The 12,824-nt window shown below is 35.8% G+C and overlaps 3 protein-coding genes across 3 annotated transcripts; all 3 read left to right on the plus strand.

Moving 5' to 3' along the window:
• Positions 1–2,482: 2,482 nt before the first annotated feature.
• Positions 2,483–3,316, plus strand: LOC134665330 (uncharacterized). Its single transcript, XM_063522259.1, has one exon. It carries the CDS (start codon positions 2,486–2,488, stop codon positions 3,224–3,226), a length of 741 nt encoding a protein of 246 aa, XP_063378329.1. The 5' UTR covers positions 2,483–2,485; the 3' UTR covers positions 3,227–3,316.
• A 575-nt stretch (positions 3,317–3,891) lies between these two features.
• Positions 3,892–5,173, plus strand: LOC134665287 (uncharacterized). Its single transcript, XM_063522186.1, has one exon. The coding sequence runs from the start codon at positions 3,951–3,953 to the stop codon at positions 5,049–5,051; it is 1,101 nt and encodes a 366-aa protein (XP_063378256.1). The 5' UTR covers positions 3,892–3,950; the 3' UTR covers positions 5,052–5,173.
• Positions 5,174–9,053: 3,880 nt separating this feature from the next.
• Positions 9,054–12,521, plus strand: LOC134665310 (pescadillo homolog). Its single transcript, XM_063522225.1, has 6 exons — positions 9,054–9,201; positions 9,311–9,544; positions 9,633–10,004; positions 10,477–11,200; positions 11,517–11,716; positions 12,209–12,521. The coding sequence occupies exons 1-6, from the start codon at positions 9,178–9,180 to the stop codon at positions 12,482–12,484; spliced, it is 1,830 nt and encodes a 609-aa protein (XP_063378295.1). The 5' UTR covers positions 9,054–9,177; the 3' UTR covers positions 12,485–12,521.
• The last annotated feature ends 303 nt before the right edge of the window (positions 12,522–12,824 follow it).

The raw sequence follows: 12,824 nt of genomic DNA on the forward strand, positions 1-12,824 counted from the left end.
TGATGCAATGCAATAATGACATTGAACTAAATGAATAAATGATATGTCAGTTTATATCTTGTTATTACAGGTTATACAGTACAGTCTGATCAAATATTATAATACCTAAATCACAAAATACAAATGCTATAAACCCAAAGAAACGTGTAATCTAACGCGAAGGGACTTGAAAGCATAGTCCTGTTTTTTTGCAAAAATATGTACTTATATATATTAATTATCTTCATTTGAACGCCGCGGCCGTTAAGATGTAAACGTTCATCCCAGTAATTGCCAAATTTTTTTTTTAATTTAACTGTACTACATATATGTACAAAGCATCATAAAAAACTTGTGAAGTTAGAACAAAGTAAAAGATTTCATATTATCCCGCGCGTAGTGAATATATAGGTAGGTGTAGGTACCTTCTCCTAGTGGGAAACTTAATAGACATAGAATTTTCAATGAGCCTTTATAGGATATTTAATTATTTACTAATCATGCCTTACATTCCAGAACCGTGCGTGATGATAATTATTTTATATGAATATCTTAAATGCAATATCACTGATCTTCGATCTCAAATTGTATATCGTGCGTCACGTATAAGTCGCTTTACTTACTTATTTGCAGAAATGCAATAACAAAGTACCTACATTTATTTACGAACATGTTATGGTAACCTACTTAAACTGCAGGGTAAGGAAATGTTGGCATAACAAATAATTAGGTATGTTTGCCATGATTACCGGTAACTTTACTTTAAACTAAAACTAACAAATCGCGCAAATCATTTTAGGTACCAACTTCTATTTTTTTTTTTAAATAGCACTTTCATTCGAAACTTTACAAGTGTATTGTTGCACTGATGGCAATGAAATCATTTGGTACCATCGAGCTGATCTGATGATGGATCCAGAAGATGGATAGTGGAGCTCTGTAATGGGTACCCCTCGAGGGATTTAGCTCGAATCATTCATTTTGATAAGTTCTTTGGAGTTGTAATACCTACTTTTTTTTTTAATGAAAATGAAATTTATGACAGAAACTTATTTAGCTAATTGTTTTAGTTACCTTTCAAACATCATAAAAAACCGGACAAGTGCGCGTCGCCCACCGACGGTTCCGTACTTTTTAGTATTTGTTGCTGTCGCGGCAACAGAAATACTTCATATGAATCATATGTGAAAATTTCAACTGTCTAGTTATCACGGTTCATGAGATACAGCCTGGTGACAGATAGTGGAGTCTTAGTAATAGGGTCCCGTTTTTACCCTTTGGTGACGGAACCCTAAAAGCAAAGTGGGCGTGAGTTAATCTGCATTTTACGATAGTAGGTACCTATAAATTACACCCGTATTATGTAGAGACGATAATTGCGAGCTAAGTTGTAAGTATACCGGGTGTTACTGACCATCGGGCTTTAAATCCAGGGCTCTATTCTACTCGCTAAACTGAGCTACTTTTATTATGGCACCAACCCCGAAATCCCAAAATTTTACGTTTTCTATGGAAAAGCCAAAAAAATCCTTGATTTTAGGGTTGGGCCCATAGTAAAAGTAGCTCAGTTTAGCGAGTAAAATCAAGCCCTGAAATTAAAGCCCCATGGTCAGACACATACTGTATCTGTACTGTACTCAGTGTGATTATTGGTGACAGCAAAATTATCATTATATTAGTATGTAGAGTCCATTCTGGATTATTATCTACTTACGCTAAATTCATACTTACTATTGTAAATCCGAAAGTAACTCTGTATGTATGTCACCTCCTCACGGTTTAACCGCTAACCCGATTTAGATGAAATTTGGCACGGGCATAGTTTAAGTCCCGGGAAAGGACATAGAGTTTTTCCCGAAATGAAAAAGGGGTGGATATAGTCATATCACTAGTCGCAGCTATTAGATTCAGCACGCAGACGAAGTCGCGGGCTGAAGCTATAGTTCTCTTCACTTCGTGGTCGTGACCTCATGTCTGAGGGACGTGACTCATATGGGTTATTCCTATGGGTTATGGGTTTGTGGGTTAAGCTATAGATACGAGTATATAAAGTTCAATTATTAAAAATAATAGAATACCTAGTGTTTACAAACAAAATGCGTACTTAGATAAATAAATACCTAGGATTTAGATAAAGTCAATTGATATCATAATATATCTTTAGATATTTAGGAGCTATTTCTGACTAAATTATCTAGTGTTGGTTAATGTTGTTATCCGTTCCTAAAATAATTGATAAGTCTTTCACAATTTTCCAAGACGTGAATTTATCATTGACTCATCTAACAAAAATACGTGCCGTCAACAAATCAAAAGCTGAATCATGTAAGAATAATCTAAGAAATATCCTATCTTCATCTTGATATTCATAATGTAACAATTGTGTAACAATGACAAATTATCACTTACACTTCCTTTAAAACGCAGCATTTCCTGTGAAATTCATCATTCACAGTTATAAGTTTCTGAGTCATAAGCCAAGTTAATGTTAGAATTGTCCAAAAAAATGTTCAAGGGATATGTTGTACTCGCACTGGCTTTTGCCTCAGCCAGGGGACATTTAGCGTGGCCCGGAGGCGATTTTCAAGCAGTGCAGGGGCTCTACATTAAGCCCTCCGGCGATGGCACTACTGGAGACCTCTACGTAGCAGCCACGGAAGATAATGGAGTCAGCTCTCAGTGGTTAACCGACCAGCCAGTCAACTTCCTGGCAGCTGGATCACATCCTCAGCCTACCGCTCATCCTTTATTTTCAGCACTATCTAGTAACGCTCTACCACTTGAGGAATCCACTAGTACTCAAAAGCGCGCCGCTATAACAGGCGCAGCTGCAAAATACGCCTACGGTCTACCTGCTGATGGTTACTCATCATACAGCTATGCCGGTATTCAGTCTCCTAAGTCTGAAGGAGTTCCGGCGACTGCTACCAAGCCAGAGGCCTCTGCGATTGCCTCGGGTTCTGCTGTGCCTCAATATCCTTACAATTACTTGTACCCTCATATGGTGCATGCTGCCTACTCTAGCGCTTTAAAGGTCCTAAAAGATGCTGGTGTGGGTAGCGAGGATGCTAACAACAATGCGGTTGCTCCGTACCCGACCTCCTATTGGCCTGCTTCATATTACCCCATGCAATACATAATGATGGACCCCACTGCTTGGGCTAAAAAGCACGCAGCAGCTTTAACAACCACAACTGCTGCAACTCCAGTAGACTCGTCAGATGAAGAAAATACAAAGCCTGAATGAAATCATTAACATAGCATAGTTTAATAATTTATTGACATTTACTTTAATAATTTATTGTTTCTCTATAATTTGAATAAAAGACGAAAATATTTGAGTGGTTTAATTTTATTGTTACGATTAGTTTCTTTTTAGCTTTTATACTTATTTTACCGGTAACGACCAATACGACACCAATAACGACCAGTACGAAGCCAAGACGACAATCTAAACGCACCCTAAACCTTTATATATTCTTTGCCCTAAACGCATGAAATCGTATTTAATTCGCATTAAATACTACTTTACTGAATCGTATGTAAAAAGGTAAAAAACTTTAGTAAAACAGTTCATGCGTGTAGTTAGTTTGCAAAAAATACTTTTAATAGTTATTTATTTTACAAGGCATAGTCAAAGTTGTCGTTTACCCTCTCGTGCTAATATTGATATCCGAGCAAGCGAAAGATTCCAAAATTGAACCAACCCTCTACAATCTCTACATTAAGACATTAAAACAGGTGTATGTTACGCCGTGTGCAAATATTTTACATCTTTTAAACTGTGATGTATTATTATTTGGCTAGCAACACTAAGCGATCCTTTTGTCAAAAAACTTTTTGGCGGGAAGTCGAAAAAAGCGGGCGATTTAATTTTCGCAGATTTTCTCAAATTGATTTTTATTGTATATATTAGCTTAATTTAGGTGTAGATAATAAATTTGTGTACATAGAACATTGTGTAAATAAAAATGGGTGAAAACACCGGCGGGGGCCAGCCCCCCGGTGATAAAGAACCGAAAGAACGGAAGAAACGAAAGTTGGCGACTCCGGACCTTAACACGAACTATAAAATGTTTGTTAAGCCTAATTACAAGCGACAATTCCCAGACAATCACAGTGCAGAGTGCGTCGTGTATGTAGAATCGCAGGAAAATGATAAGTTAGGCAATAGGAATCCCATTGCTCTGACTAAACTATTCACGGACAATGTTAAAGGAATAGTCGGCGTGCATCGAGTGAACGCGCATAAAGTAGGCGTCACTTTTAAAAAACCTGCACCGGCCAATAACTTTCTCAAAATGGACAATTTTTTGGGCAAACATAAGTTAAAAGCGTTTGTACCAGCACACCTTACAGAGACGACCGGCGTGTTACGTTACGTGCCTAAGGAGATGAGTAATGAAGAGATCTATAAAAACATTACCTGTGACACGGAAGTGATCTCTGTTAAGAGATTCATGAGAAAAGTGGACGGCAAATTGGTACCCATAGGTACGATTGCTGTTACTTTTGCGGCTACGACTTTGCCCCAATATGCATACATGCAAATGTACAGATACCCCATACACATGTATATACCACCACTGCTGCAATGCTATAAATGTTTAAAGTTCAACCACTCAGCAAGAGTTTGTCGAGGCGAACAAATGTGTTCAGCTTGTTCCGGACAGCATTCATATAAAGAATGTGATGTAGACGAAATCACCTGCATTAATTGCAAAGGCAATCACTTGGCGATCTCCAGAGATTGCCCTGTGAAACAAAGGAAAATGGAAGAAAAGAAAGCCAAGTATGAAAACCTCGGCCGAAGTTTTGCCACTGTGGTGAGTAGTACTGCACCATCAGTCCCTGTACCTACAACTAATCCAAAAGTATTTCCAACCATAACCAAACCAAGTAATACTGTAGGCGTAAGCCAAACTTCCCTGAATATTGAGCAACTACTGAATGACGACACCATCATTAATGCATTAATCAAATCTTTGGTTATGCTTGGGAATGACAGAAGTGATACTCCGATTAATAATATAAGAATAAAAGAAATACTCAAAGCAAATTTATTAAATTAAATCATGGACACTTGTTTACATCTAGCACAGTTTAACATTCAAAGTTTGTTACATAAGAAAGCCCTATTAAATACATTTCTTGCAGAGCAACAGATAGACATTTGTTTATTAAATGAAACATGGCTTAAAAGTACAAGTACAATTCCTAACTTTGCTCCATACAACTTTATACATAAAATTTCAAAAAATGCCAAAAATGGAGTAGGTATACTTATTAAACAAAATTTACAATATAGTATCATAAACACAACTTTTTATGAATCCATTCAGAATATCTGTGTAGCTATAGAAACATCAATTGGTAAATTATACATTCTTTGTGTTTATTGTCCACCTAATGGTAGCAGGTTTGATGTCAGTAAAATGAAAAAAGTGTTGCTTGAAACACCCAAGCCATGTCTCATCATGGGTGATTTTAACGCTCATCACATCTTATTTGGCTGTCAATCAAATAACAGTAGAGGAAATAGTTTGTACAATATTATTGATGAATTTGACTTGTGTATTTTAAATGATGGTAATCCAACAACAGTGCAATATCCAAATAGGAATCCATCTGCAATTGATATAACTCTTGTCAGTCCCACATTAGCTCCACTTTGTGAATGGCGTGTTCATGATGACCCAATGGGCAGTTACCACTATCCAACTCTGGTTGATATAATTGTGAAGCCATCCATATATGAATCCCGACCTGTAGAAGAAAAATATATTTATAATAGAGCAGACTGGTCCAAGTATTATAATTTATCAGAAACCTGTTTTTCTTATTTAGACATTGGTAATACAGAACCTCTTAATTTGTATAATAATTTTGTAAATATTTTATATGACATTCGTTCAGAAACAGTTCCAAAACTAGAATCAAAACAATCCATGAAGGTCATGAGGAAACCTGTTCCCTGGTGGAACCAAGCATGCCTTGACGCTGTTAAAAAATCTAAAGAAGCCTTAAGTCTGTATAGAACATCACCCAGCATTGCTAACTTTATAAACTACAAAAAGGTTGATGCTCAGAAAAAAAGAACATTAAAAGAAGAACGTGTGAGGTCTTGGCATGAGTTATGCAGTAGTTTTAATAGGATGACACCGGTTTCTAGGATATGGGGATACATGAAAAAGTTTAAAAGAATTGGCTCTTCTCACAATAGATATTTAAATGATGAATGGGTGCCAAGTTTTTTAGATAAATTATCAGACTCATCTCCATTAAATAAAAATAATTTAAATAACATCATTAATCAGTCAGATGAAACTCCAAGTAACATTTTTCTAAATAGACCATTTACACTTAATGAACTGTTTATATCACTCAAAAGTAGAAAAGACACAACACCAGGGTTAGACAATATACCATATATGTTAATAAAAAAGTTGCATCCTAATGCTATAGAAATACTTTTGCATATTTATAATAAATTATGGGATTGTTTAGTCATTCCAGAATCATGGAAAACACAATGTGTCATTCCCATCTTAAAGCCAAATAAACCAGTAAATAGTCCTTCATCATACAGACCAATTTCATTGTCATCATGTTTAGGCAAACTTTTTGAAAATATGTTAAAGTTACGTTTAGATTACTACGCAGAAACTCAAGGAAAGCTACCGGATGTTCAGTTTGGATTCAGAAAAGGCAAAAGCTGCACTGAAAGTTTTGTTTCATTTATTAGTGACCTTAAAAAGGCTAAACTTAGTCATACAAATGTTATATGTGTTTTTCTAGATGTAAAAGGTGCCTTTGATAATGTTAATATTGAAAGTTTAATTACTGTATTACATCAATTAGATCTCCCTGCTAAAATTTTAAATTGGATTTTTGGTTTTTTATATAATAGGACTGTATATGTAAAATTTAACAATAAGCTGTATGGCCCTACAACAGCTAATAAAGGAACAATGCAAGGTGCAACCTTATCACCCTTATTGTATAACCTTTACACATCTCAAATCCTTAGTTTTGTAAATACATCCCAAGTTAAAATATTGCAATTTGCTGATGACTTGCTTTTGTACTGTGAAAATCAAAATCTAAATATGGCTGTTGATTATATGAACACCGCTTTAACTCAATTACAAAGATATTACAGCAACATTTTAAAATTAGAAGTTAGTCCCGATAAAAGTAAAGTCTTAGTAATCAGTAGAGACCCATATGCACAGTCCATTGTAAATATTAGTTATAATAATAATGTAATTCCTATTGCCAATCATCACAAATTTCTAGGTGTTATTATAGATGATAAATTGAAATTTGATAAACATATAGACTATATAAGCCAAAATGCTATGAAAAGCATAAATATTATGAGAAGTTTAGCAGGAACATTCTGGGGTTCTGACCCAAAAACACTAAATATGCTTTACAAAAGCATAGTCAGAAGCCATTTTGACTATAGTTCCCTAGCATACATGAATGCGAGTAGCACGCTTTTAAGAAAATTGGATGTATTACAAAACATTGGTTTGAGAGTCATAAGTGGAGCCATGCGCACCACTCCCATTAACTCAATGGAAATTGAAAATTGTATACCTCCATTGTTCTTGCGTCGTTTACAGCTGGCTGAGAGATTTTGTTTAAAGGAGTTGTCGTGTGAGAATCTTGTTGTCTTAGATAAAGTGTTATACCCAGTAGAAATTGCTCAGTCAGCTAACATCTCGGCTAATACTCTCATTACAGGTTCTTTACCTGAAATATCCATAATTATGATGAACACCAAAAAAGTGACAAAAAATATGTACATAGATAACCAGTGGCCAATTTATAAGTACTCATATAATACTTTACTAAGTTATTTTAATGTTAAATCTCACTTAGACCTGATTAAAAACAAATTTGACTTTCTTGAATTTATAAATGATAAACATGACTACTATATTATCTATACTGATGGCTCCAAAAATGACCATGTTAAAGCTGCATATTATGACCCTCAAATGAAAGTGACAAAATGTATCAAAATCAATAGTAATTGTAGTATATTCACGGCTGAAGCTTGGGCAATATTAGAAGCTTTGACATATGTAAATAGTAATGTAAATAATGTAAATATTCTAATTGTAAGTGACTCTAAGAGTGTTTTAACTGCTGTATGTAACAGTTCGTTAGAATATAAGCAAAATTATATAATATGTCAGATTAAGGATAGGCTATGTAAGTTACAGAAAAATGTAGAATTTTTATGGGTGCCCTCCCACAGTGGCATAACAGGAAACGAGGTTGTGGATCAGGCGACTCGTCGGGACCACGACCTGGACCTCACAGAATCTTTTAAAGTGCCATTTACTGATTATTACCATTACTTCAAAAGTATTACTAAAGGAATATGGAAAGAATATTGGAGACATAATACAGAATTACTGGATAAAGGAAGATGGTATGCAAGCATACAAAACGACTTACCAACAACACCGTGGTATTATAACTTTAAATACACCACCAGGAAATTCATGACATGTATAAACCGTCTGCGATTTGGTCATTGTTTGGTCCCAGCACATCTTAAGAGGAAAAATATTATTACTGATGATAAGTGTACATATTGTTTTAAAGAAAATGCGGACATAAAACACGTTATATTTGATTGTGAATCGTTTGCCATGCAAAGGCTGTTACTTGTCAGTGTCATTAGTGATGTTGCTGAAGAGAACTCGTTAAGTGTTCCCCGCCTCGTTCAAGATTTATTATCTAACCCAGTTTATTTTATACCAGTATTTAATTTTATTTTAAATACTGTAAAAGAAATTTAATTTAAATGTATATACTTGATTGTCATGTAAGATATAAATTACTTGTATATTAAGTTTCAAAAGAGTTAATGTTATATAAGTTGTGTTTGCTAATTGATACTAAAATTGTTATTCTTTGTGTACTAGTTTATCTCATGTTGTTATGGCTATTATTGTGGTTTTTTATGGTTTTTATGTAATGTTTATGAATACGACTGAAGGACTTGTATCCATGGTCATGTAATAAATTAAAAAAAAAAAAAAAAACTTTTGTCAAAATGACGTTTTAAGTACTGCGCATGTTGCAGAAATAAATAAAAGTTTAATTTAAATAACAGTATAAAAGTGCATTAAGGCATTGTAGAAGTAATACTAATTTACAAATTCAAATACTAAAATGGTGTCAAAGAAGAAAAAGAAGGTTTGTCGCAAATAATCACAGTTATAATATCGCACGAATAAATAACCAACAAATTTGTGTCCCACACGTGTTTTTAGCATACATCAAATAAAAACCTCTATTTTTACAGTATTCATCCGGAGAGGGAGCTCAATTTATGACTAGAAAAGCTGCCTTAAAGAAACTGCAGCTCTCTCTTAAAGACTTCCGACGAATTTGCATTTTGAAAGGAATATATCCCAGGGAACCGCGCAACCGCAAGAGGGCGCAACAAGGCGCAGGTGGCATCAAAACACTCTATCACACAAAGGACATCAAATTCTTGTTACATGAGCCTATAATATGGAAGCTGAGAGATTTAAAAGTAAGTATATTAATATGTATGTGTGCATTGTATGTTAATTTTAAACTTAATTTTTTTATACTATGCCTAACGTTTTATTGTGTTCAAGGTGTATCAACAAAAAATCCGCAAAGCAAGAGCTATGCGTCAATATGGACAGATGAGAAAGTTCTTGCGAGACTACCCAGAAATAAACATTGACCATATTGTGAAAGAGCGGTACCCTACCTTTGTGGATGCTCTCCGAGACTTGGATGACTGCCTGACTTTGTGCTTCCTGTTCAGTACATTCCCGTCACTAAAGAGGGTGCCGAGAGACCAGTCCATGCTGTGCAGGAGGTTGACCGTGGAGTTCATGCATGCAGTCATTGCTGCGAAGGCCCTGCGGAAAGTGTTTGTGTCAGTCAAGGGATACTATTATCAAGCTGAAATTGAGGGGCAGACTATAACTTGGATTGTGCCACATCATTTCTCATTCCAGGTAATTAAAATAAATATTTTGTATGTAAAGTATCAAAATAACATTCCGAGAGACTTGAGAGGTATTTTGCATCTCAAATAAATTCTAAGCAAATCATTTGCTAGAACACATTTTACTAACACAATTTTCTGTTTCTGTAATTCTGTTCAGTGTATTCATTCCCATCTAAATCTAATCCTAAATAAACCAAACATATATTATATGGTATCATCTTGGGTCGTCCCATTAGTTTTTCGTCAAGTTCTTAAATGAGTCCTATTCTGCTTTCGTCACTCATTCTACATTCATCACAATCGTCGGTGGCTTTCAATGTAGAATGAGTGACAAAAGCAGAATAGGACTAATTTAAGAACTTGACGAAAAACTAATGGGATGACCCAAGACAATACCTATTATATTTTATTTTAGCATATATTAACATCATTATGAAGTACTCACAGTATTCTTTTTCTAACACATTCTAACTTTTCAGCCTCAAAGCAAGGATGAAGTAGACTTCAAAATCATGTCTACCTTTGTTGAATTCTACACAATGATGCTTGGCTTTGTGAACTTCAAGCTGTACCACTCCTTGAATTTGGTATATCCTCCAAAACTGACTGCAGCATTCTCATCCAGCGCAGAGAAAGATCTCATTGATGAAAGAGCTTATGTAGCTGAAAGAATTGCAGCCATGAACATGTCTCTAGCCAGAGTAGCTGGCTCCAATGAAGCCGAAGAACTACCAGAAATTGACATATTCAACACAGAAGATGAAGACCCACAGAAGCTGGAAGACGCAAAGCTTGAAGCCGAAAAAGTTAAGAAACTCAAAACCATGTTCAAAGGCTTAAAGTTTTTCATCAACAGAGAAGTTCCTAGGGAACCTTTGGTGTTCCTGATTCGCTGCTTTGGTGGTGAGGTGTCATGGGACCGCAATATGTTTGTTGGGGCTACTTTTGATGAAACAGACGAGTCAATAAACTACCAGATTGTGGACAGACCGAGCATGGACAAGCAGTTCCTTTCTCGCTACTACATTCAGCCACAGTGGGTGTTTGACAGTGTCAACGCAAGGACTCTGCTGCCTATCAACAAGTATTTGATGGGAGCTGTGTTGCCACCACATTTGTCTCCGTTTGTTGACAAGACGAAGGATCAAGTGTACATTCCGCCTGAGCAGAGAGCTCTCAATGATCCTGAGTTTAAGCCTCTAAGTAAGTTTGTCCAATCATAAGAATATTTTTATTGCTAATGGCTGATTTTAACCTCATTGAGAGACATTTATAATCTTAGTTAATTAATTAGCTATAATAAATATGCTATACTTTATTACAATATAAACATAAAAATTGTAAAAATGATCAAGAGACTACAGAAAAACTGTTACAAAGTGTTTGATGTCCTAAGTTCCTAAGAGATGGCGCTGTTATCTAGATTGCGTTTGTAACAGCGCCATCTCTTAGGAAATTTGGATATCAAACTTAACACAAAGTCTAAAATAGCTTAATTGATTTTTTTCTTTTTTTATAGATGATGAAGCCTCAGATGAAGATATCGAGGAAGCCAGTGACGAAGACAAGGAAGACATGGAGAATAACTCAGATGAAGAGGGTGCCGAAGAAGCATTAACTCGACAGTACCAAGAGGAAGTGGCTGAAGAGTCTTCTTCTGAGGAGGAAGAGGAAGGTGATGAGCAGAATGTAGAGAAGAAGAAGTTAGCAAAGGAGAAGGTAATACTTACAATAAGTTTATTAAACCACTGATATAAATTAACCCATAAGGCCCCCTTGCACCATCCCACTAACCCGGGGTTAAGTGGTTAAACCGTTAACCTAGTGTCAAATTGTATGGGTAACCATGGCAACTCCAGGTTTAACCGGTGAACCCCGGGTTAGTGGATTGGTGCAAGTGGGCCTAAGTGTACAAGGATAGGACCCCTTGGTCCTGTGATTATTTGAAGCATTAATCCATAATAACCCTCTGGCCAGCAATCATTAAAAAAATAGAGCAATCATATCTTTTTTTTATCATCATTATAGACAGGAAGCAGGAAAATTAAAAACGCATAATAACTATCACAGATATCTTTACCTGCATCTCTAATATCTGTCCAAAAAGGTGCATAATCTTCCATCACATTTCTTTGCTACAATAAATCACCTAGCAATAAACAGTCTATGACACCAGTATAGTTAAAATTAATCTCAATGTTACTATTCCAGAAAAAGGCAATGGCAGTCACAGCGGGCGTACCTCACAAGGATCACCCATATCAAAAAGAGATAGAGGACAAGCAAGCCTTCAGGCTTCGCGAGAAACTCGTCCGTAAGAAGCATAGGAACCTCTACAAGAGCATGAAGGCCGGCCAAGAAGCCCGCAAGAAGGAAATTTGGCTGCTTAGGAAGAAGAGGCGTTTGCATGATGAAAAGGTCAAGGAAGACAAGAAAAGTGAGAAGCGGAAACAGAAGATACAGGCTTTGGAGGCGGCCATGGCTTAATATGTTGGTACACATAAAATAAAGTATTGAGAGGTTATTGGCGTTTCTTTAATAATGAATAATAATTATAATGATCCACATACATTCCTACAAATATGCCATTTCACATGATTTTGTTTCATTTATGAATCGCTCGCTAGATGGCACTGTTCCGAGTAGTAAAAATTCTGAATTGCGCTATCAAGATTTTAAAGTTAATAAATCACAAGCTAAATGGCGCTGTTTCATATAATCGTGAATCGCGCTATCTGTCTGATAAGCTACTAATGCGTCCCATAGCCGCCAGGGCGGCGCGACGACATGTATCAAAGAGTAATTGTAAGTATAATAGACATCATGC

The sequence above is a fragment of the Cydia fagiglandana genome, chromosome 6, assembly GCF_963556715.1.
Source record: "Cydia fagiglandana chromosome 6, ilCydFagi1.1, whole genome shotgun sequence".
NCBI lineage: Eukaryota > Metazoa > Arthropoda > Insecta > Lepidoptera > Tortricidae > Cydia > Cydia fagiglandana.

Excerpts from the sequence above, each read along its gene's own strand:
- LOC134665330 (XM_063522259.1), top strand. The coding sequence starts at position 2,486 with ATGTTCAAGGGATATGTTGTACTCGCACTGGCTTTTGCCTCAGCCAGG.
- LOC134665287 (XM_063522186.1), top strand. The coding sequence starts at position 3,951 with ATGGGTGAAAACACCGGCGGGGGCCAGCCCCCCGGTGATAAAGAACCG.
- LOC134665310 (XM_063522225.1), top strand. The coding sequence starts at position 9,178 with ATGGTGTCAAAGAAGAAAAAGAAG. Across the intron at positions 9,202-9,310 it reads TGTCAAAGAAGAAAAAGAAG|TATTCATCCGGAGAGGGAGC; the intron begins GTTTGTCGCAAA and ends CTATTTTTACAG. Across the intron at positions 10,005-10,476 it reads CACATCATTTCTCATTCCAG|CCTCAAAGCAAGGATGAAGT; the intron begins GTAATTAAAATA and ends CTAACTTTTCAG.